This window comes from Rattus norvegicus, chromosome 5, assembly GCF_021556685.1.
Source record: "Rattus norvegicus strain SHRSP/BbbUtx chromosome 5, alternate assembly SHRSP_T2T, whole genome shotgun sequence".
Taxonomy (NCBI): Eukaryota; Metazoa; Chordata; class Mammalia; order Rodentia; family Muridae; genus Rattus; species Rattus norvegicus.
This window is the reverse complement of record NC_141538.1, coordinates 12,645,650-12,672,093: the sequence shown is the minus strand read 5'-3', so window position 1 is coordinate 12,672,093 and position 26,444 is coordinate 12,645,650. Positions and strand designations below refer to the sequence as shown.

The following is a 26,444-nucleotide window of genomic DNA, read 5'->3' as shown; positions in this document are numbered from 1 at the left end:
TATAAAATCTTATGTGTATTAAAACAAAATACCCCAAGGTGCCCTACTGATATGTACAGTTTCTATTGTTATAATTTATCACTTTAATTAACTTAAAATTTAAAATGAGGTTAAAAGTTAAAGGTGAAAACAAACTATAGAAAGTGAAGAACTATGGAGCTGAGGGGATTGCTCAGCAAGGAAAACGCTTGTCGCACATGGATGAGGCAGTGCTCAGATCCTTGCTATACACATATGACACGGTAGCACAGGCCTGTAAATCCATCTGTGGATCACCTATGCTGGTGAAGGAGACACAGGAAAATCCTAGGGATTCATTGGCCAGCCAGCCAAGCTAATCACTGAGCTTGAGAGTCAGCCTGAAACCCAGTCTGAAATAAAAATAAGGTGGGAAATAGCAGAGGGGGACTCTGGCCTTTATAAACGTCCACACAGTGCATGAACCTGCTCACATACTCCACGCGCAATCCACATGCCACATTCATGCAAATAGAGCTGCTTGTTTAGGAAAATTTAAAAACTACCAAAAATGCCAAGGAAAAAGCCACAAAATGAGGAAATATGTTTGCAGTATAGTTTTCACTGCTCAAAGATGGGCATTCAAATATGATCACCTATAATCTAATTATGTCAGTGGATCCATTGAGAAATAATCAACAGAATGAACAGGCTTGTCACAGAAGAGGAGATACAAATGACAAGTAAACATATGGAATATACCTCATTACCTTAGAATCCAGGAAAAATCAAATGGAGACTATAATGAAACATTGTTTTATAATTGTTTGATATTAATTAACAAGGCTGAAAAAAACTAGTAAAGAAGGGATTTACTTAGTGGTGTCTAAACAATTTGAGAAAAGGTTTCTGCTATATTAAGATTTGAGCATTTATATGATAGAAAGCCCCAAAGCTGACTGTCTAGTTAGGCATCTTAGAAAATCCAGCTTTATGTATCAGGGAATGCCAAGAAGCCTTGTCAGGATGTTTGCGGGTGATGAAACCAATGGGCTGTGGAGTTGTTACACTGTAGGGACTCTCGAGTGCATTTCAACTGTACACACGGGATGGATAAAGTCAGCAGCCTGCTGGTAAATGGTTAGCAAAAATGTTGTGCAGAATGGATGGTTCCTCTGATGTAATATAAGCCAGCCACTGAGTGGATTTCAATCAACTCTAAATGGCCCAGCCACTGAGCGGACTTCAATCAACTCTAAATGGCCGGCTGGCTCACTGTTGCCACTGTGAGTGCCTAGAGCTCCCCAATGATCTGGCTTTAAGACCATAAGTGTTGACTGGACAAACAAGTCAGAGGATGTCATTTACACAAAGTTTCAAGTGAGGACATTTCTAGAGAGTGTTCAGTAGGAAAAATGTGCCTAAGTGAAGAAACTATACTACAGGAAAGGAAGGATAGACTCAGAACACTGCTCTTCAGGATATGAGGAGGCTTAGAGATCTGATAAAGAAGGAACCCACAGCAAAGTGGAGGCTGCTGAGAATTCTCTGACTTTTAAGGTAGGGCTCAGGCTCGGTGTATTTAGTTTTTGTACCTTATAACTTAAATTTACTATATATCTTATCCGTACAACACAGTTTTATGTACTTTATTTAGAATTTTATATGTACATACAATTTCATGTGTTGACTATCACCTAATAATATTTAAAAATAAAATGATTACAGGAATAAAAACCAATACCAATGGTGACCTACAAAGAGAGCATGATATTTTACATTTGTTCAGATCTGTTATAACACCAAGGCACGAACATTCTCAAGAGAGTTCTTGATCCCTGACACTGAAAAAGCAAGGTCTTGGATGACTGGCAACATGGAGGCTCATGCTAGCTAGCTGTCAACTCTTATTTAGCTTGTGGATTTAGCTCGACCATTTCATCTTGTGTATATTGCACGATTTCCTCTGCACAGGTCACTTTTCCCTTAATGGTGGCAGCCTCCTTTACCTGCAGTACTTGGAGCATCTGCCCTGAGGTCACATTGTGTCTCTGATGTCCAGCTCACAGCAATGCTTCCTCTTTCTAAACTCCTAATTGTTTCTGAATTACTTACAATTTGTTCTCACTTCAAAAAAGTTCATGCTTCCTAAGGCTTTCATGCTCAATATAAAAGTAACACAACGCAGATACTGTGTAACAATTCGGCCATTAACTCTTTGAATTCAATAAGAAATAGTCTAATCAATCAATCTGCTAATAGATCTATACTCTTTAGCAATTACACATACATATTTACTGAGAACTGTAGGGGCTTAAGTATCCTGTGATATTGGACAATACATATGTTTTTTATTATTACCTAGATCTGCTGGGAAAATATATTCATTATGTTTAAGCTTTTTTCTTGAAATATTTATGCCCTGCTCTTTCCACACTCAAATATTATAATACCCAATTAGGAAACTGCAAAACAGGAGTTTCTGCTTCAGTTCATTCCTTTCAATGACGTTAGTCAAATCGTGAGACCCCAAAGTTTAGAATCATTAGCATTATCCAAAAATCTCCAGTGTGGTTTACATGTCAAGTGGGCACCCATAATGAACGTGGCTCAAGATACATGTCTCTATAAATAGGCCTAGTTTTGTGCAGAGAAGTTCTTGGAACACAAGTAGCCATGGTAAAAATGATGACAAGGGGAAGCTGAGTGAAACTAAATATTGTGACGGAGTGTTTGAGATTTCTAGGTCCTGTTAGCATGCTCACCCTAAAGATATCCCAGAGTTCGAAGACACATTTTAGAGAATAAAATCACGTCATTATTCCATGCTTCTGTATTGTTTCTTTAAAGACACAATTTCTATTATTCCTATGAGATTAAAAGAAATCAAACAACTATAGTATGTTTCTTGAAAATATGCTTGCTTGTAAGATAAATTTCTCTGCAGAAAAAAAGAACACAATTGGTTTATGTCTACATCTGTTAGTGAGCACTAGCAAAGAGGCAGATGCTCACAGCCAACCTTTGGACTGAGAACAGGGTCTCCAATGGAAGAGTTAGAGAAAGGACTGAAGGAGCTGAAGGGGTTTGCAACCCCAAAGGAAGAACAATACCAATCAACCAGATCCCCCAGAGTTCCCAGGGACTAAACCACCAACTAAAGAGTACACATGGACAAACTCATGGCTCCAGCCGCATATGTAGCAGAGGACGGCCTTGTAGGGCATCAATGGGAGGAGAGGCCCTAGGTCCTGTGATGACTCAATGCCCCAGTGTAAGGGATTGCCAGGGCAGGGAGGTGGGAGGGACTGGATGGGTGGGTGGGGGAGCGCCCTCATAATAGCAGGAGGAAGCGGATGGTATAGGGGGTTTCTGGAGCAGAAATCGGGAAAGGGCATAACATTTGAAATGTAAAGAAAATATCCAATAATAGAAAAGAAAAGAAATGTACTTCATGAACATTAAAAAGTTTGTCCCTTCAAGCATGAGACACTGAATTTTTATTTTTATGATGTCTCTTTGCTCAACATCTTAGATTGATGTCCCATCACAGTTAAAGCTTCTTTGGCTGGCTCTATTTACTCTTGTAATTTCAATTAAGGTAAGACATCAAAACTGCTCTGAGAAGCACATCACAGAAGTGCTCTGCTAGACTCTAGGACTATGATCTCATAGACTTTACCAGGTATGACAGCCATAATCACAGAATACTCAAAACAAGCACCTAGCAGAACATAAACTAAAAGTGACTAATATTGCCACCTTGTAAATCTTTATTTTTTCTTAAATAATTAATCCTATATACATATTAAAGTGAATTTCATGAAACAGTAATAGAAAATCATTTTTTAACACACTTTGAAACCACATAGACTATGGAATTGTGTTTATTGAATAAATGAATATGCATAAATGGATGAATGAATGAATTAGCATAAATTAAATCAAGCAGAAAGACATCTACCTACTGTCACATATTTCCTGAGAGGAAATGGAGAATATACATCATACTTCTAACTTTAGATAGTCAGGAAAGCCATAGAAACTTTTGGTTTTGGTCTTATATTTATGCATATCCCTATAAATTGCTCTAACTGTTGAAAATAAAATTTTAATATTAAGTAAATGTCTTATTCAAGAATCTCAACTCATAAAAAAGTACACAATAAGTTATAAAATCACATGGTATTTGCACAGTTTGATGGATGGTAACTTAATTTTATTTATAAATTGTTTCCTCTTTTATTGAAATTATATTATTTCCTCACATAATATATTCTGATTATGGTTTTATAATTTCCCCTTTCTCTGCTCCCCCTAGTTCCTTCTCATATCCCTTCCCATCTGGAACCACCCCCTTTCTGTCTCTCATTTAAAAAGAACAGGTTTCTAAGAGATAAAATATAAATAATATAAAAAGGTAAAACTATCACATCTGAGTTAGACAAGACAAACCAACAGAAGGAGAAGAGCCCAAGAGAAAGCACAAGAACCAGAGACACATACATTCATTCTAACATGTAAGAATCCCATAAACACAGTAAATTGAAGCCATGATATAATTGCAGAAGGCCTGGTGTAGACACAGCCAGTCCCTTTGCCTGCTGCCTCAGCATGAGTTATGCCTATGAGTTGTAGAGGGCCTTGCTCTCCTTGCATCTGCCATCCCTTCTACTCAGGATTCTATGAACTCTGAAGGAAAGACTTTAATGAAGAGATCACATTTAGGACTGGGTGTTCCAAGGTCTCTCAGTCTCTGCATTATGTCTGCTGTGAGTCTCTGTATTTGTTCCATCTGCTGCAGGAGGAAGTTTCTTTCATGATGGTCTATGATTGTAGCAAAATAGCATTAGAACTTTTTATCGCTCCTGTGGTTTGCTTGTTTGTTTTGGTTTGGTTATTTTAGACAAGTGGGTAGTATTTGGTTTTACCTTAGGGCCCTGGGTTTTCTAGTCACAGGTTCTTGGTAACCAAAGTAGTGTTGGGTCTTGGATCCATTCTATGGAGTCAGCCATAAGTCAGATCAGATATTGATTGGTTGCTCCCAATAGTTGTATACTACCATTGCCCTAGCATATTTTGCAGGCAGAATGGCACTGTAGATGAAAGATTTGGAGGCTGAAAAAGGTAACTCTTCTCTTTTAGTAGCATGTAGAGTACCTTACTGTACCAAAGACACTAAGACATAGAGATGAAGGTGTTATGTAGGCACCAGCTCAACTTCTCCGTTTTCCAGGCGTTGTGCTGGTGTTGTCTTCAGCCATGGGGCATTGCTGTCGGTTTGTGGAGAGCAACATGAAGGTCTGGCAGTAGCTTGGAATGCTTAGGGATTCCCATGGGGCCACATAGCCTAACAACTCAACTAGGTTTAACCCAAACCCAGCACTGGAAGTTTCATTTGAGGACAAGAAATGGCCAGTTGTGTCTCTGTCTCCTCCATTACTTGACAGTTTCATTTAGATTGGCTCACATGTGTATATATTTTAGGAGGTTATTGTTTTATGTTTCTGTACTATCCCTCAAATGGCCCTTAATGTCAGCTCTTTCTTCCTGTACTCCTTTTATCAATGCCCTCTCTTCTTCCCTCCCCCTTGTTTCTCTTATTTCAGCTCTCTTATCCATCCGAATTATCCTTTATGGTTTCCTTTGCTAATCAGAACTATTTGTAGCCTTGAATTCCTTACTCTATCCTAACTTCTGTGGTTCTGTGGATTGTAGCTTGGTTATCATTGACGCATCCACCCACATACATTTGTCCTTCTGAGTCTGGGTACTTCACTCAGGATGATTTTTCTATCTTCACTCAAGATTCTGGTTCCATCCAGTTGCCTGTGAATGTCCATGTTTTTTCTTCTATCAGCTACAGTGTATCTGGTTTTATATTAAGGTCTAGATCCATCTGAAGTTGAGTTTTGTGGGGGGTGATAATTATGGGTCTATTTGGATTCTCCTGCATGCAGCCATCCGGTATGACCAACTCCATTTGTTGAAGATGTTATCTTTTTCCACTGTATATTTCTGGCTTCTTTATTAAAAATCAGTTGACTGGACTTATAAAGAGGTTTTCAATCTGACTCTACCGATCACCATGTCTGTTTTTATGCCAATACCACACTGCTTTTATTACTATATCTTTATAGTACAACTTGAAATCAGAGATGTAATATATCAAGCAGTTCTTCATTATTTGGGATTATTCTAACTATCTTAGAATTTTTGTGTTTTTGTATGAAGCTGAAAATTATCTTTTCAAGACTGTGAATTTTGTATTGGAACTTAGGATATTGCAGAGGTAGGATGGCCATTTTTGTATATTAATCCTACTGATCCATGAGCATGGAAGATCCTTCCATCATCTGATATACTCTTTAATTTTTTCTTCAAAGGCTTGAAGTGTTTCACTTGATTGGGTACAGCTACCCCAATATATTTTATATTAGTTGGGGTTATGATAAAAGATGTTGTTTCTGCGATTTCCTTCTATATATATATTACTGGTTTTGTGAGTTAATTTTGTATCCAGCTACTATGCTGAAAGTGTTTATCAGGTATAGGGGTTTCCTGGTGGAATTTTTCAAGTCAACTGTCATGTCATCTGCAAGCAAAGATACTTTCACTTCCCCTTCCCCCTTTACATGTCCTTGATCTCTTCATTTGTCTTATTGATCTAGATAAGATTGCCCTGCATTTATTATGTTCAGGTATGTCCCTTGTATCCCTAATCTCTCCAGGACATTTATCCTGAATAGGTGTTAGATTTTGTCAAAGGCCTTTTCTGCATCTAATGAGATGATCGCGTGGTTTTTATCTTGTAATTTCTTCTATATGGTGAATTTATGCATGTTGAAACACCCTTGGTTCATTAACCTTGGATCAAGACTACTTGATCATGGTTAATGAATTTTTAAAATTGCTTTTGAGTTTGGTTTATAAGTAGTTTATTACAAAATTTTGTATCTATGTTCATAAGGAAAATTGGTCTGTAAATGTTTTCTTTGTGTGTCATTATGTGATTTGAATATCAGAGTAACTGTTAGTAAAAATGAATTGAGAAATCTTATTTCTGTTTGTATTTTGTGGAATAATTATAAGAATATTGGCATTAACTCTTTTTCAAAGTTTGGTAGAATTCTAGACTAAAATTATCTGTGCCTGGGTTCTTTTTTGTTGTTGTTGTGAAACTTCTAATGATTATTTTTATTACACCAGGGTTATAATTCTGTTTTTGTTGTTTATCTGATCTTGATTTAACCTTGGTAAATGGTATATATCAAGAAAATTTCCATTCTTACAGATTTTCCAGTTTGGTGAAGGGCAGGTTATTAAAGGATATCCGTATGGTTCTCTAGACATCCTTGGTGTCCGTTGTTATGTTCCCCTTTTCATTTCTAATTTTATTGATTTAGATATTCTCTTTCTGTCTTTCAGTAAATTTACATAAGGCTTTGTCAATTTTATTGATTTTTCTAAAAGAATCAACTCTTTGTTCTATTGATTCTTTGTACTGTTGTTTGTTTCTATTTCAGTCCTGAGTTTGGTTATTCCTCATCCTCTTCTACTTTTGGATGTGGTTTATGGTTTATTGATTTTTGCTCTAGAGCTTTCTGTGTGTGTGTGTGTGTGTGTGTGTGTGTGTGTGTGTATTTCCATTGATTAAATTTAATGATTCTACTTCCACTTTCAGGTCTTGAACATGTTTTTTTGCATTCCCTTCCACTATTGGTGTTTTCATTATTTCTTTTTTTTTTTTTTTTTTTGGATTTTTTTTTTTTTTATTAACTGGAGTATTTCTTATATACATTTCAAGTGTTATTCCCTTTCCCGGTTTCCGGGCAAAATCCCCTCCCCCCTCCCCTTCCTTATGGGTGTTCCCCTCCCAACCCTCCCATTGCTGCCCTCCCCCCATAGTCTAGTTCACTGGGGGTTCAGTCTTAGCCCGGACCCAGGGCTTCCCCTTCCACTGGTGATCTTACTAGGATATTCATTGCTACCTATGGGGTCAGAGTCCAGGGTCAGTCCATATATAGTCTTTAGGTAGTGGCTTAGTCCCTGGAAGCTCTGGTTGCTTGACATTGTTGTGCTTTTGGGGTCTCGAGCCCCTTCAAGCTCTTCCAGTTCTTTCTCTGATTCCTTCAACGGGGGACCTATTCTCAGTTCAGTGGTTTGCTGCTGGCATTCGCCTCTGTATTTGCTGTATTCTGGCTGTGTCTCTCAGGAGCGATCTACATCCGGCTCCTGTCGGTCTGCACTTCTTTGCTTCATCCATCTTGTCCAATTGGGTGGCTGTATATGTATGGGCCACCTGTGGGGCAGGCTCTGAATGGGTGTTCCTTCAGTCTCTGTTTTAATCTTTGCCTCTCCCTTCCCAGCCAAGGGTATTCTTTTTCCTCATTTAAAGAAGGAGTGAAGCATTCACATTTTGATCATCCGTCTTGAGTTTCGTTTGTTCTAGGGATCTAGGGTAATTCAAGCATTTGGACTAATAGCCACTTATCAATGAGTGCATACCATGTATGTCTTTCTGTGATTGGGTTAGCTCACTCAGGATGATATTTTCCAGTTCCAACCATTTGCCTACGAATTTCATAGACTCGTTGTTTTTGATAGCTGAGTAATATTCCATTGTGTAGATGTACCACATTTTCTGTATCCATTCCTCTGTTGAAGGGCATCTCGGTTCTTTCCATTTTCTGGCTATTATAAATAAGGCTGCGATGGACATAGTGGAGCACGTGTCTCTTTTATATGTTGAGGCATCTTTTGGGTATATGCCCAAGAGAGGTATAGCTGGATCCTCAGGCAGTTCAATGTCCAATTTTCTGAGGAACCTCCAGACTGATTTCCAGAATGGTTTTACCAGTCTGCAATCCCACCAACAATGGAGGAGTGTTCCTCTTTCTCCACATCCTCGCCAGCATCTGCTGTCACCTGAGTTTTTGATCTTAGCCATTCTCACTGGTGTGAGGTGAAATCTCAGGGTTGTTTTGATTTGCATTTCCCTTATGACTAAAGATGTTGAACATTTCTTTAGGTGTTTCTCAGCCATTCGGCATTCCTCAGCTGTGAATTCTTTGTTTAGCTCTGAACCCCATTTTTTAATAGGGTTATTTGTTTCCCTGTGGTCTAACTTCTTGAGTTCTTTGTATATTTTGGATATAAGGCCTCTATCTGTTGTAGGATTGGTAAAGATCTTTTCCCAATCTGTTGGTTGCCGTTTTGTCCTAACCACCGTGTCCTTTGCCTTACAGAAGCTTTGCAGTTTTATGAGATCCCATTTGTCGATTCTTGATCTTAGAGCATAAGCCATTGGTGTTTTGTTCAGGAAATTTTTTCCAGTGCCCATGTGTTCCAGATGCTTCCCTAGTTTTTCTTCTATTAGTTTGAGTGTGTCTGGTTTGATGTGGAGGTCCTTGATCCACTTGGACTTAAGCTTTGTACAGGGTGATAAGCATGGATCGATCTGCATTCTTCTACATGTTGCCCTCCAGTTGAACCAGCACCATTTGCTGAAAATGCTATCTTTTTTCCATTGGATGGTTTTGGCTCCTTTGTCAAAAATCAAGTGACCATAGGTGTGTGGGTTCATTTCTGGGTCTTCAATTCTATTCCATTGGTCTATCTGTCTGTCTCTGTACCAATACCATGCAGTTTTTATCACTATTGCTCTGTAATACTGCTTGAGTTCAGGGATAGTGATTCCCCCTGAAGTCCTTTTATTGTTGAGGATAGTTTTAGCTATCCTGGGTTTTTTGTTATTCCAGATGAATTTGCAAATTGTTCTGTCTAACTCTTTGAAGAATTGGATTGGTATTTTGATGGGGATTGCATTGAATCTGTAGATTGCTTTTGGTAAAATGGCCAGTTTTACTATATTAATCCTGCCAATCCATGAGCATGGGAGATCTTTCCATCTTCTGAGGTCTTCTTCAATTTCTTTCCTCAGTGTCTTGAAGTTCTTATTGTACAGATCATTTACTTGCTTGGTTAAAGTCACACCGAGGTACTTTATATTATTTGGGTCTATTATGAAGGGTGTCGTTTCCCTAATTTCTTTCTCGGCTTGTTTCTCTTTTGTATAGAGGAAGGCAACTGATTTATTTGAGTTAATTTTATACCCAGCCACTTTGCTGAAGTTGTTTATCAGCTTTAGTAGTTCTCTGGTGGAACTTTTGGGATCACTTAAATATACTATCATGTCATCTGCAAATAGTGATATTTTGACTTCTTCTTTTCCGATCTGTATCCCCTTGATCTCCTTTTGTTGTCTGATTGCTCTGGCTAGAACTTCAAGAACTATATTGAATAAGTAGGGAGAGAGTGGGCAGCCTTGTCTATTCCCTGATTTTAGTGGGATTGCTTCAAGTTTCTCTCCATTTAGTTTAATGTTAGCAACTGGTTTGCTGTATATGGCTTTTACTATGTTTAGGTATGGGCCTTGAATTCCTATTCTTTCCAGGACTTTTATCATGAAGGGGTGTTGAATTTTGTCAAATGCTTTCTCAGCATCTAATGAAATGATCATGTGGTTTTGTTCTTTCAGTTTGTTTATATGATGGATCACGTTGATGGTTTTCCGTATATTAAACCATCCCTGCATGCCTGGGATGAAGCCTACTTGATCATGGTGGATGATTGTTTTGATGTGCTCTTGAATTCGGATTGCCAGAATTTTATTGAGTATTTTTGCGTCGATATTCATAAGGGAAATTGGTCTGAAGTTCTCTTTCTTTGTTGTGTCTTTGTGTGGTTTAGGTATAAGAGTAATTGTGGCTACGTAGAAGGAATTCGGTAGTGCTCCATCTGTTTCAATTTTGTGGAATAGTTTGGATAATATTGGTATGAGGTCTTCTATGAAGGTTTGATAGAATTCTGCACTAAACCCGTCTGGACCTGGGCTCTTTTTGGTTGGAAGACCTTTAATGACTGCTTCTATTTCCATAGGAGTTATGGGGTTGTTTAACTGGTTTATCTGTTCCTGATTTAACTTCGATACCTGGTATCTGTCTAGGAAATTGTCCATTTCCTGAAGATTTTCAAATTTTGTTGAATATAGGTTTTTATAGTAAGATCTGATGATTTTTTGAATTTCCTCTGAATCTGTAGTTATGTCTCCCTTTTCATTTCTAATTTTGTTAATTTGGACGCACTCTCTGTGTCCTCTCGTTAGTCTGGCTAAGGGTTTATCTATCTTGTTGATTTTCTCAAAGAACCAACTTTTGGTTCTGTTGATTCTTTCTATGGTCCTTTTTGTTTCTACTTGGTTGATTTCAGCTCTGAGTTTGATTATTTCCTGCCTTCTACTCCTCCTGGTTGTATTTGCTTCTTTTTGTTCTAGAGCTTTTAGGTGTGCTGTCAAGCTGCTGACATATGCTCTTTCCTGTTTCTTTCTGCAGGCACTCAGCGCTATGAGTTTTCCTCTTAGCACAGCTTTCATTGTGTCCCATAAGTTTGGGTATGTTGTATCTTCATTTTCATTAAATTCTAAAAAGTTTTTAATTTCTTTCTTTATTTCTTCCTTGACCAGGTTATCATTGAGTAGAGCATTGTTCAATTTCCACGTATATGTGGGCATTCTTCCCTTATTGTTATTGAAGACCAGTTTTAGGCCGTGGTGGTCCGATAGCACGCATGGGATTATCTCTTTCTTTCTGTACCTGTTGAGGTCCGTTTTTTGACCAATTATATGGTCAATTTTGGAGAAAGTACCATGAGGAGCTGAGAAGAAGTTATATCCTTTTGCTTTAGGATAGAATGTTCTATAAATATCCGTTAAGTCCATTTGGCTCATGACTTCTCTTAGTCTGTCGACATCACTGTTTAATTTCTGTTTCCATGATCTGTCCATTGATGAGAGTGGGGTGTTGAAGTCTCCCACTATTATTGTGTGAGGTGCAATGTATGTTTTGAGCTTTAGTAAGGTTTCTTTTATGTATGTAGGTGCCCTTGTATTTGGGGCATAGATATTTAGGATTGAGAGTTCATCTTGGTGGATTTTTCCTTTGATGAATATGAAGTGTCCTTCCTTATCTTTTTTGATGACTTTTAGTTGGAAATTGATTTTATTTGATATTAGAATGGCTACTCCAGCTTGCTTCTTCTGACCATTTGCTTGGAAAATTGTTTTCCAGCCTTTCACTCTGAGGTAATGTCTGTCTTTGTCTCTGAGGTGTGTTTCCTGTAGTCAGCAGAATGCAGGGTCCTCGTTGCGTATCCGGTTTGTTATTCTATGTCTTTTTATTGGGGAGTTGAGGCCATTGATGTTGAGAGATATTAAGGAATAGTGATTATTGCTTCCCGTTATATTCATATTTGGATGTGAGGTTATGTTTGTGTGCTTTCATTCTCTTTGTTTTGTTGCCAAGACGATTAGTTTCTTGCTTCTTCTAGGGTATAGCTTGCCTCCTTATGTTGGGCTTTACCATTTATTATCCTTTGTAGTGTGGATTTGTAGAAAGATATTGTGTAAATTTTGTTTTGTCATGGAATATCTTGGTTTCTCCATCTATGTTAATTGAGAGTTTTGCAGGATACAGTAACCTGGGCTGGCATTTGTGCTCTCTTAGGGTCTGTATGACATCAGTCCAGGATCTTCTGGCCTTCATAGTTTCTGGCGAGAAGTCTGGTGTGATTCTGATAGGTCTGCCTTTATATGTTACTTGACCTTTTTCCCTTACTGCTTTTAATATTCTTTCTTTATTTTGTGCGTTTGGTGTTTTGACTATTATGTGACGGGAGGTGTTTCTTTTCTGGTCCAATCTATTTGGAGTTCTGTAGGCTTCTTGTATGCCTATGGGTATCTCTTTTTTTAGGTTAGGGAAGTTTTCTTCTATGATTTTGTTGAAGATATTTACTGGTCCTTTGAGCTGGGAGTCTTCACTCTCTTCTATACCTATTATCCTTAGGTTTGATCATCTCATTGAGTCCTGGATTTCCTGTATGTTTTGGACCAGTAGCTTTTTCCGCTTTACATTATCTTTGACAGTTGAGTCAATGATTTCTATGGAATCTTCTGCTCCTGAGATTCTCTCTTCCATCTCTTGAATTCTGTTGGTGAGGCTTGTATCTACAGCTCCTTGTCTCTTCTTTTGGTTTTCTATATCCAGGGTTGTTTCCATGTGTTCTTTCTTGATTGCTTCTATTTCCATTTTTAATTCCTTCAACTGTTTGATTGTGTTTTCCTGGAATTCTTTCAGGGATTTTTGCGATTCCTCTCTGTAGGCTTTTACTTGTTTATTAATGTTTTCCTGTGCTTCCCTAAGTGTGTTCATGTCTTTCTTGAAGTCCTCCAGCATCATGATCAAATATGATTTTGAAACTAGATCTTGCTTTTCTGGTGTGTTTGGATATTCCATGTTTGTTTTGGTGGGAGAATTGGGCTCTGATGATGGCATGTAGTCTTGGTTTCTGTTGCTTGGGTTCCTGCGCTTGCCTCTCGCCATCAGATTATCTCTAGTGTTACTTTGTTCTGCTATTTCTGACAGTGGCTAGACTGTCCTATAAGCCTGTGTGACAGGAGTGCTGTAGACCTGTTTTCCTCTCTTTCAGTCAGTAATGGGGACAGAATGTTCTGCTTTCTGGCGTGTAGTTTTTCCTCTCTACAGGTCTTCAGCTGTTCCTGTGGGCCTGTGTCTTGAGTTCACCAGGCAGCTTTCTTGCAGCAGAAAATTTGGTCTTACCTGTGGTCCCGAGGCTCAGGTTCGCTCGTGGGGTGCTGCCCACGGGCTCTCTGCAGCGGCAGCAACCAGGAAGACCTGTGCCGCCCCTTCCGGGAACTTCAGTGCACCAGGGTTCCAGATGGTCTTTGGCTTTTTCCTCTGGCGTCCGAGATGTGTGTGCAGGGAGCAGTCACTTCTGGTTTCCCAGGCTTGTCTGCCTCTCTGAAGGTTTAGCTCTCCCTCCCACGGGATTTGGGTGCAGAGAACTATTTATCCGGTCTGTTTTTTTCAGGTTCTGGCGGTGTCTCAGGCACAGGGGTCCTGCCGCTCCTGGGCCCTTCCCCACGGGAGCCCAGAGGCCTTATACAGTTTCCTCTTGGGCCAGGGATGTGGGCAGGGGTGAGCAGAGTTGGTGGTCTCTTCCGCTCTGCAGCCTCAGGAGTGCCCACCTGACCAGGCGGTTGGGTCTCTCTCTCACCGGGTCTGGGAGCAGAGAGCTGCTGCGGGCCGGGATCCGCGGGTGTGGGACTTCCGGTAAACACAGAACGTGCCCGGTCCTAGAGAAATTCTGCTTTCCTGTGTCCCAAGCTCACCAGGCAGCTTTCTTGCAGCAGAAAATTTGGTCTTACCTGTGGTCCCGAGGCTCAGGTTCGCTCATGGGGTGCTCACCACGGGCTCTCTGCAGCGGCAGCAACCAGGAAAGCGTTTTCATTATTTCTTTAAGGGGTTTAATTATTCTCTCTTTCAACTTCTTTGTCATATACATAAAGGAAAATCTTTTATTTGTGCTTCAATTATGTTGAGATATTCAGGGCCTATTGTGGTAGGCCTATAGGGTTCTAGTGGAGGATACACTATCCTAGGTATTCCTGATTATGATTTTTACATTGGCATCTAGGTATCTAGGATTGGGAAGACCGTAATTCCAGATGCTGATTTCTGGTCTTGTCTTTGTTGGCTGTATGCTTTTGCAACTTGGTTTCTGTTTTCTCTCTGGTTCTTAGGAGAGTATGTCTGTATGTTGTCTTCTGCTTTTTGTTAGATGTGGCCAGTTGGGGGACTCCTACCAAAATGAGTTCCTGGATATTGGTTACTAACAGTTAGAAATGTAAATGAGCTTGGATGGGGAGACAGCTTTCACAAAAAGCAGGAAAGTGGGGTGTTTTATTACACCAGTATCTACTTAGTGTCCTGGGAATGGGAACAGAAAGCAAGGAGGGGCCACAGCAGAAGGTTTGCTACAGACCTGGGGATGAGACTTCAGGGCTGGATTTGGAGGAATGAATGGGGAGGTGGAGAACTTTAGTTACCCACCTATTACCCTGGCCAATGTTGTAACTTCATTTTACAAGATGTAAATGAAATATGATTTGCCTCCATGCTAGCTTGTGAGCTATTAGAAATTGGTCTTAATAGATAGATGCCAAATTTCTCTTTTCAATTGAATGACTATTTTTCTAACATGAAACATTTTTCCCTTACTGAACTTAATTTTATCAACCTAAATGTGCTTCTGTTAATGGATCTATTCTGTTTAGAAGGGTGGTAAGTAAACTATCTTAATTCATGGCTTCCCCAGAGTAGTATCATAGTGGAAGGCATTCTGTGTTCTGTAATGATATCTGTTTATATAGAAATATGCTTGTACCCAAGAGATTTGCTAGCTTTTCTTCTTGAGTGAAGTACTCTGAATTATCAGAGATAGAGAAGCCCTGAGCCACAACCACGGGCTTATGCCACGTTTTCCATTGTTTCCTTACTGCTTGATCATAAGCAGCTAGGATTCAAAATTCTAATTTCTTGGCCAGAGCCTTTATGTCATACATTAGAAAATTCTACTTCCATTTGCACATGAATGTAAATTATTTTTCTTTATGTAATCATACTGCACTTTTTAAAAAAGTAGAGTAAATTAGAAATATGCTTCTGGTTTTTTCTCCTTCCAACTCCTCCCCTCACATTACCCTTCTCATTTCCTCCAAAAAATTGATTTTTCTTTATTGTCTACACATATGTGTATGTATATGCACAAACATATACATACAAGCTGTTAAGTCTGCTTTTGTTGTTTGGGTACATATGTCTTCAGGGCTGACCACTTTGTATTTGATATCGAATAAGAGAACTCATCTGTTGGAGAAGCTAATTATCCCTTCAATTTTAAGCTATCGATAATTCCCTATAGTTTTTTGTTTAGGGGTGGGACCTATGAAGGCTTTCCCTCTTACTCATGAGCGTGTACATTGATATTGATATTTCCCAGTCTTGTTTATGGAGCTATTTCTAGCGGAGACTGTTTTTCAGCAGACTTCCTAATATGGCTTTTAAATTCATTTAGCCATTTCTTCTAGTGTGTTCCCTGAGCCACACATACAAGAGCTATAGTGTAGGTGCATACATTAAGACAGGGCTGCCTATGAGTTCTTGATCTCTGCATTTTGTCTAGTTTTAATCTACTGTGTTCGTCTCCATTTGCTATAAAGAGACACTTCTTTGATAAGGACTAACTTGTTTTTCTTTTTAAATTGGATATTTTATTTATTTACATTTCAAATGTTATCCACTTTCCCACTTCCCCTCGAGAATCCCCCATCCCCCCTCTCCTTCCCCTGCTTCTATGAGAGTGCTTCCCCACCAACCCACTCCTGCCTCCCTGTCCAGGCATTTTCCTACACTAGGACATCGAGCCTTTACAGGAAGACCAAAGGCCTCTCCTCCCATTGATGCCTGACTATGCCATCCTCTACTATATATGTGGCTAGTGTTTGGTGGCTTAGTCCCTGGGAGCTCTGGGGTGTCTGGTTGGTTGATATTTTTGCTCTTCCTATGGGCTTGCCAATCTCTGCAGCTCCTTCAATTCTCTCTCTAACTCCTTCACTATGGACCCCATGCTCAGTCCAGTGGTTGGCTGCCAGCATCTGCCTTTGTATTTGTCAGGCTCTGGCAGAGCCTTTCAGGGCTCTCTTAATATTAATAAATATAAGAAGTCAAGTTTACAAAACTTTATGGTTTTAAATGCTCCCCTCTAAATGGATTTTTAAACTTTAATATATGAAGCTAAATTTAACTAGAGAAGTCGAGAGTATCTGGTATATATTATTTACAGATGTTACATATAATTATCATTACTACAGAGTCCTCTAACAAACATAAATCTTTATCTGCACGCACTAATTAACACAACTTGGCAGCATGTGGATAATTGAAGATTTATTATTCCCTTTATTAAGATAACTGAAAGCACCACTCATCTCCTTCTCTAAGATTTAGCCCAAACAGTCACAACTTCTCACTTGATATGTTTGGACAGAAAAACCTACCATCATTTAATATCTTGCATTGTTACTGATCCCTTCACAATTTGTCATCTGATTTAGAGGAGAGAATGCCAATTAATAGAATTAATACTTAAATTCTCTAATCCCCCTCACCATCAAAAAGAAGGCATTGAACAAACATGAATTATAATACTACAAAACAGAAAAGAAAACCCTAAAGGTAAATATGTACCAAAATCTAGCTGAATCAATACCAAAAATTACCTAACTTTTAGACTTATATTTATTTTAATTATTCGTGTGTGTGTGTGTGTGTGTGTGTGTGTGCGCGCGCGTATGTGTGTGTGTTTGCCCATAGAAGCTGGAAGAGATTGCTAGTTCCCCTGAGGCTGTAGCTGTAGGTAATTGAGAGCCATGTGATATGGGTACTGGGAACCAAACACAGGTCCTTTACTATAGTAGTGCATATTCATTTTTTTAAATTAAAACTAGTTTTCCTATCGAGTATTTTGATTACGGTTTCCCCTTCCCAAATTCACTCCCCCCGCCAGATCCAATTCTCCATTATCTTTCTTGTTCTTTCTCATTAGAAATAAGACAGGCATCCAAAAAGAAACAAATAAATAAGTTAAAAACAAATCTTAACTGAATAGGACAAAACAAATGGAAGAAGGAGGGTCAAAGACAGTAGACAAGGAGAAACAGGCAGAAATCCCAGTAAGACCCAAAACCAGAAACAATAATATGTAAGTAGGATACTTGACGTGTTAAGCAATGCCCAGACAAAACATTATGAAACAAAGAAACCTTCAGAAACACCACCAAGTTCATTTTGTGCCGGCCACCTCCAGCTGGATATAAGGTCTACCCTTTAAGTGTGGTTTGTACAGCCAAGGAGACGCGGAGAAAACTTCTCTTTTCTTTGCAAGAAGTTACTGGAGGTAGCTTCAGAGCTGGGGATGTGGGCTTGTGTCCATTTCTCTTCTCAGCACTAGGACCCTATCTGGCTTAGACATGAGTAGGTTCTGTCTGTGCTGCCATAGTTGCCTTGATTTCATAAGGAGGACACGCTCTAAACCACCATGCCATCTCTCCAGCCTGAAGCACTGTTTTATATGTAAAATGAACATATAAGCTCTTATGCTTTCTTGATTTTATTCCATACTTCTGAATTAGAAATGTGTTCATTTTCTTATTTACCTATAAGCTGAATAAATGCCATTAAAAATGTATTCACAAACTCTTTGATTCTTTGAATTAATAATTCCATTATGTTAATAGCCTTATCACAAGGCATATAAGTGCATATATTTACATACATATATACATATAAATATGTGTGTATATATGTAATTTATGCATAAGCAATGTGTGACTTTTATTTTTAAAAATTAAAATAGATTCTTTACCTGGGACTGAAGAAACGCTGATGGAAGAAGGTGAAGATTTTGAGAAAACATCTAACTTAACAGAACCAGTAAGTATATTACATTTATTTGTTTTTGTTAAATCTGTAACATGTCTAGGAAAAGCGCACACACACACACACACACACACACACACACACCAAAGAGAGAGAGAGAGAGAGAGAGAGAGAGAGCACTAGAGAACATCCCTGAAGTACACAGAGAACAGAAATAAGCATTCTTTTATAAAGAATACTTGAGTAGCATCCACTATTCTCTATAAAGTGGCCGAGCTCCCACAGCAACTGGGGACCACTTTAGTGGATATACAGAGGGCTGTGTCCAGCTTCTTTGACAGTTGTGGGAAGCTTGACTAAGGCAGAGTGCAGCTGCTGAGAGATCCGCTGTAACTAGAGCATGGGCACATCCTAAGAGCTTGTGAGTTACCGTGTCAAACTTCAACCAGCTACATGCATCCTAACCAAGAAGTGTTTTCTGAGCTGACATATTCCTTAATGCCTGCTATCATCAGGTGTGGAGTCCTTATACCTTTTGCTACCTCTTCACCAGGGTACAATGGGATTTTGTTTCTGACTTTCAATATAAACACAGGAAAACCAGAAGTCTCTATATAAATCCTGACTATAAAAGTCTTTAAAAGATTTTGGATTGTTCTAACGCTTGGGCTACTGCAGTGTTTTACTTTTATACAGTGTTCATAGGGTTCATCTAGTCTGTCTGTGTGCTTGTGTTTCCACAACAAGGTACCACAGAGCAAGTGGTGTAAACAAAGACAGTGCACTTTTCTCCTGGTTCTGGAGATGGAATGTGAGGCAGCGTTAATCTCTACTGACGCGTGGTGATCGATCGGTGTCTATCTTCTTCCCACGTCACCCTGTTCCCCTTTCGTTGCTGCTGTTGTTCCAGTTTCTTCTGAAGAGAAGAGTCATCAGAATGCCCACTGACACTAGGGCCAATCTGTGTCTCAGAGAATTGGTTCTTTTAGAACCCCATTTATAAACACATTTTGAGATAATTATGAAATTTAGGGGTACGCACAGTAAGCCATGCTACTAACCATGATGAAATGCCGCTCTGGCTGTGCAGTACTTCTTTAAGGTGATCATCTTTCCTATTGGATGCCATAGTAAAATTAATTCTAAAAATACGAAATAAATCAATGTCACTTTTCTAAAATACTTCTTTCTCACTGCAGCTTTCCTGATTTTTATTAAACTTTTACATTTTTGTGGTTCTTCTCACCTATTACTTGTCCCTGAATCATGATCTATAACCTACTACTTTGTGTATTATCTATATCCTTCTACCACAATACAAGATTGCTAAAGGCAGACGTGTTTTGTTTTCTAGTTCTCTTTTCTGCACATAGTAGGTTCATAATACATGTCTGTTTTATTAAGTAGCATGACTCAGCAATAATTCCCAGACAGTAAGTTAAGCATGTTAGAGAACTAGACAGGTAGGACCATCTTACTTTTATATAGCAACTGGTTACTTCTTTCCCTTACCCCTGCATTCCCAGCCATTATCCTACCATTTGTCCTCACTTATGGATACGCATAGGTGAGAAAATTCACTCAGGAAGCTCAGTCACTAGGACATTTTTGGAACACTGTATTACTATTAAATTTTTTGTGTATCTCACAACTTCTTTCTAGCTTCTAGTCTTAGTTCTACTCGTGGTATGACAGCTTAACCAGTGTTTTCTTCTGACTAATACTCAGATATTAGTAGCTACTTTAGCTTCTTTGCTGTTACTATCCTAATATATTCTGACCAAAAATAACTTAGGGGAGGATGAGGCTTATTTGGTAAATGCCTCTAGATCACAGTCTATGACTGAGGGAAATCAGGTAAAAAACTCAAGAGGAATCTTCAAGTAAAAACTATGGAGGAATGCTGTTTGCTGGCTTGGTGGTTCAGTCTTAGCTAGCTTTCATGTGCAACCCAGGACTGCCTGCCCAGGGAACAGTACTACACAGCCCTCTCAGATCAATAGCAGTCAAGAGAACCACCCACAAGTCAGTCTGATCTGGGCAATCTTCAACTGAGACCCCATTCTCAGATGATTCTAGGCCATGTAAAGTTAACTGTTTAATCTATAATACAATCTGCCAGCATGTCCAACCTAAGACAAATTATTCACCCAACATACAATCTATACTTTCAACCAATTCTTACATTGTATACTTTCAAATATATACGTTGAACACTTCCTATAAATGCATAAATACATTTGTTTCAAACGCAATATTAATTTTTAATGGTAAACCAGAATTTCATCAACTTTTATTTGAAAGCATGTTTTCTCACTTATAAACTTATATTCATAATGATATGCTACTTAAGCTGGATTACTGCTCAGACTACAATAACTTGTCATCATGATTTTTGAAGGCTTGCTTTATCTTCTGTGAAATCTAGCAAACTTAGTATTTCTCCTTACATATCTAAAAGGATACTACCAGACTAGGCTTAGTATTTCTCCTTACATATCTAAAAGGATACTACCAGACTAGGCTTAGTATTTCTCCTTACATATCTAAAAGGATACTACCAGACTAGGCTTAGTATTTCTCCTTACATATCTAAAAGGATACTACCAGACTAGGCTTAGTATTTCTCCTTACATATCTAAAAGGATGCTACCAGACTAGGCTTAGTATTTCTCCTTACATATCTAAAAGGATACTACCAGACTAGGCTTAGTGCTTATTTACTATAATTCGACCGACCACTCAAGGGGCGGAAGCCGGGGGAACAAGAGTTCATTAAGTACATAGCCAGTTGGAAGCTGGTCTCAGCTACATGATTCGCCTATTTGCTTAAAACAAAAAATGTTTTTAATTAAAAGTGATACTACTAAAAGATTTCTCTAATAGCCTTATCAATTTTAATCTCTGCCTATAAAGTTTGGCTTCCTAAAGGACTTCTGATATGCCAGTGGAAAAATATCTTTGTGTAATCAAATGATTTGTAGATGACTATATGTTAGAACTCTTCTTCCCACAATAATCGAGTAATACTTCTCTAATAAAAACTTTTCTTGTATAACAATTTTTTATCATTCCTTGATTAGATTTTGATTTCTTAAAACTTGCTTTAATTCCATTTGACATTAGCTAATCCATTTAAATCTCTTTTGGAAATGAGTAATTTTACAAATAAAAAGAAAAAATTATTGCTATAAATATGATAATTTTAGGTGGAAGCTCCTTTTAATATAAAGAGAACGTGGATTTTAAAAAGTTAATTATTTTAGGATGATTATATTTTTAGATGTAAATTGCCTAAAGTGTGCTTTTGTAGGAGTTCTGGACATTATTTTCAGTAAGTCAAAGAGAAGCTTCTAACATTTCCTAAGTGTTCATAGGGAATTAAAGCAAAAATGACTTTTCTTTTTACTGTTGTCATAAATATAAAATGTAAGCTTTCAGTGGTATTCTGCAAAGGTATGAATATGTCACAAATAGGAGTTACTTTATCTACATATCCATCCATTCTGTTCACTAGCCTGCTGGTTGAGTAACAGGCATTTAGACATTCTTCCTCATGGATGAACCTGCACTTTCAATATTTCTCGAATATTTTAGTATTAGAAAGGCAATGATTAGATTTAGAATTTTATTTTAATCCTTTTATCCACCTCAAAGCAAATCATTCTTCTGGAATTTTTCTTTTTTTCTGTTCTGGAAAGGTTTTTAGCATACACATAATCCAAGCAGATTAAAACTGGATTTGTCAGGTAAATCCTTTTATTAAAAATGGGTGAACAAAAGGAAAAAAGTAATCAAAAGGAAAATACCTAGCAGTAGGTATTGACCACTGTGGTTTAGCTTCAGAAGTGTCACAGACAGATGTTTGAGGTAAAAAATTAATCAAGATTTACATAAAGGTTTTTCAAATTTCACAGTTCCTACAACACTCTTATTCTGAATTATTTTCTATTTTGTTTTCAAGATACTAATTAAATACATGGTCACAGAGCAAAGAAGAAAGATGATTAGGAGAGACCTTTGACTTTCAGTGTTTTATTGACTTCCTTCATAAATACCTAGTTTATTCAGTGAGCCCCCTGAACACTTTCTGGCTACTATGACTTACCGAAAATAGAGCAAAAATTAGAGGACTTCTGACGAGGTTTTGCAAAATGCCCAGGAGTTGTTGAAAATTATATGTTCCTTCTGAAGAGTATTATTTACTGATTGTCTAGAGTGGGAGTAGTGCAACCGTAGAGTACTATTATTTCAGGAAGCATTTTGCACTCTGGACATTAATATTCTTGGACTTTGTCCTTCTGTGACATAATTACTTTGAATGTACTATCCATTCTGAAAATTAAGTTGCATTTACTTTTAAGTGAGCAAACTGAGGTCTCACAACATTTTAGGATGCATCCTGGGACAGGGCACAGACACCTCATATTTCTCAATGTAAACCTTCTTTTGATTCTAAGTTTTTGTTGAATGGCTGCCTGAAGTATAAAACTCACACAATCTAGGCCATCCCCATTGGCTAATACCACAGAATTTTTCACTAGATTAAACACAGTGAAAAGGTGCAGTTTGAAAGATTGGATTGTAAGAGGGCTCTTTAGGAAAAGAAGGGGTTTTACAGATTAGCTTTGCTTAGGTGTTCCGCAATGGAAGAGGTCTGAGAGACCTAGGCATCAGGACAAAAGAGAGATGTTGACAGTGGGAAGAGAAACAAGACACCCCTCACATGTTTCCTGTGACCACCAAGCATACTGGAGATTCCGGAAATTATCTCAGGAAAATGCCTACTCAGCTTAATTAGATGCCAAGTTTGGTTAAAGACTGTGTGATATTGTGTTTTGTGAATCAGTAAATAATGCACTTGCTTTATTTTATTCTTCACTGGGAAGTGGGTGGCTTTGGCTTTTGTTCTTTGCTGAGATTTTTAGCCTCTACCCAGTACTGAGACTTGAACCTTTCTGGAAACAGAAATTTGCATGCTTGATTCATTTGCTGACAACCCTATGCATATGAATGTTAAAAATGCACAAACTTTTTAGGGTCCAAATAGAGTAGATTTTTTGATAATTCAAAGGTTGAAGGTTAAAAAATATATATTCACAGAATCTGTAATACAAACAACAGCATGATTGCTTCAGAAAGGTTTGACAGGAAGGGCATTGTTCCATGATGAGTTCTTTATCCTGGGGAGAATTTGATGAATTGGTTTTTGTTCATTTAAAAATTAATCCTAGAATGCAGTGAGTAGGTCAGCTATGTCTCTGCTGTGTATCTTTTTCCTGTCTGAATGTTAATACTCAGAATAGAATCTTCTTATATTAAATCCTGGATGCTTTAGGGAATTATATTAAAAGAGGAATTCCATTATACAGTGAACACTGGTTGCTAAGACTGGAGGAGATTTATAATCTGCTACAGTCATATGACTTTTATAATATGCAAGGTGATGACATATCTTCATGTCTCTTCTCCAGTTGCCTGGCTGTCTCTTTCAGACCAAGCAGTGTGTGATCACCTGGGAGATGAATTCTTCTGTTTCTTCCCATCTCTCAGATCTTTATCCTTTCTTTTGTAAGTCATGCATGTGACTTTACAGCAGCATGCTCTGCTCCTACACCTTCAGTATATACGAAAGACCGTTAGACTATTTATCCAACCATGGACTCTGCCATCTCTGCTCTCTCCCTTGTTTCGTACTAATGTGGTTCTTAACCACACCCAACGAGTCTACCTCATAAAAATTCTTTCTGCCTCATCATCTTTACAAGTTGATGTTTGGAGAGCCCTACAAATACGTTTCCGCACTGAAGTGTAGTACTATGTAAAAATATATATTTTCCCATATTTTATAAGGTACATAATTCTTTGCAAATTGATACAGAGATTGAAGAGCTCGGTGAAGAAGGTGTAATGTTTTGCTCACACTAGATCACTTACACAGAAAGCAGACAGTCGATTAGCATTTATGAATCTAAGTCTAAGCATATTTCATTTGACTTTTGTAAAAAGCAAAAGAAGTGAATGTTCATTACTGTCTCTCCAGGTAAAAGTCTTAAACATAGCAAATTTTGTGTCTTGAAACAATAAATTGACCCAGTGTGTGCAGGTGATGGTAGCAATCAATTTTCTCTACAGAACCATGATGAGCGCCTCCTTGGTTCGTCACTGGAGGGTTTTGTTGGTTTTTAAAATCATTTTCTTCATTTTCTCCGTGGATTGTACTTGGCTTCCATGACTTCCATGACTTCCAGACCATGATAAAGCAGATAGAAATGAGACCCTAAAGCAGACAAGTTTATTTGAGCAGGTTTTAGGACCAGGTGGGAATTTTTTTTTCCTTTTGAAATTTCAGGGCTATTGATTCCCAAAACATCAAGGTGGAAATATTGAACCAAATTATGCAATTATTAATTTTAAACAAATATGAATTTTGAGAATTCTAAATGCTATAATCATGTAATCAGGTAAAACAAGGCATAATGAATGTTTAGGCATTGATTGTGGCTTTGGCAAGTTACTCAGGCTGCCTCGGTCCTTTTAATGCATCTGCGTGAAAATATGACATTCATTTATTGATATTAGTTAAATTTTAAACTTATGTATTAAGATAAGGTGACAGGAGAATGACAAAATGTGCACAGGTGCAAACGAATATAATTAATCTTGGGTAGACAAAACCCAAGAAGACGTGAGACATCGTGTTCTTGTCTGAGGATCATATCATATCATGGTTCATGGACTTTTGCAGAGATGATAGGCAACAAAGAAACCTCTCTTCATATTTTCAATATTTTAAAGTTAATTTTGTGTTGCGAAGAATTTTAAAAATCGGCATGCTTACCCTTTGTCTGGTCTCCTTGCCCGATGCTGCCGCCCTTCACAACTTAGCTCGGAGAAGAGCGGTCACCATGTTGTTAGCTGGCTTTTTCCCAAGACCCATGGGCTGCTCCTCTAGTGCAGAGGCTGCCACCAGGTCTAACCTGTACTATCTGGGCTACATGGTATCCATCTCCTCTCTCCCCTTGCCTAGACAAAAAAGAACGTCTTCCTATCGTGTCCTTCTCTTCCTCTCTGGGACCCAGAAAACCCACCTCCATATCTTCGTCCAGTGATTGGCTTCTGTCATCTTTATTTAGCCAATCAAACAATTATGGAAACTCCCCCTACACCTCAACTTTTCTGTCAAATAAAAAAAAAAACTTCTTCCAGATAAAAATTGGAAAAAAAAATCGTGACAAGAAAATTGCACAGCATGAAATACAAATGGCATCCAGTCTACCAATTTGTCAGTTTGGATGAAATATACCACTATCTATCTTAAAAGACTTACAATTCTATACCTGAATTATGTTCTGGTTTTAGCTTGTATACTATCTGAAAACTATCCTCTCAAATCTGTCATCTCTCTCAATGCTAAATAGCATGGGTTGGCTATGAGACTACGACCAGTCTTCAACCCCACCAGAAATACGAGAACGATTTAAATATTACCTGAAAAATACAGGAAGCACTAACAGAGCTTCTAAAACTAAGTCAATGTAGAGACAGCAGACTACCTGGACAGTCTCCCAATTTTTTAGAATCCAAGAGCATCTGTCCAGCCTTCTGGACAAGGTTCATCTATCTGGCAGACTTACTATGCAGAAAATTGAAGGGCCACTGTCTTTTTCTCAACAAAGCCAGTAGTCTTTGTGTGTCCTTCCCTGGACAGAATTCTGCAACATGTGTCCTTCTCATGTCAGCAGACAAAACTGCACTTCTGCCAGTGGCTGCCTTGCCATGAAAGCAACCTTCGGAAGGTAAGTGTTGCTCCATCTCCTCTCTGTGAGGGGGGTACTGTCAGGTCTCTAGACTAATGAGTGTTAATAATGAGATGTCTTAACTGTTGTAAACTGTGGAGTTCTGATGTTCTCAACTTCTCTCAGCTATTTCTAATTGAAATATCTCAAAAATACCCTTTTATTATTAACTCTTAACCATGAGTTTACTATAGGGCCCTTAACTTATATTACTTATTTAAAAACAGTTTGTAATAGCAGTTATAGAAGGACTGGGTCTAAGCTTTGTATTCTTAAATGTGTTGGATAGGTACAATGCCGATATAAGAGTAACAATATTAGTCTCATCAAT

At 38.2% G+C, this 26,444-nt stretch overlaps 1 protein-coding gene across 4 annotated transcripts in view; it reads left to right on the top strand.

Annotated features, from left to right (window-relative positions):
* Nucleotides 1-26,444, top strand: part of C5h8orf34 (similar to human chromosome 8 open reading frame 34) — a 529,514-nt gene that overhangs the window by 380,311 nt on the left and 122,759 nt on the right. For all 4 annotated transcript variants that reach the window (NM_001109259.2, XM_087550403.1, XM_087550402.1 and 1 more), the window contains 1 exon segment: nucleotides 18,292-18,368. In NM_001109259.2, the coding sequence (NP_001102729.2) occupies nucleotides 18,292-18,368 (77 nt within the window).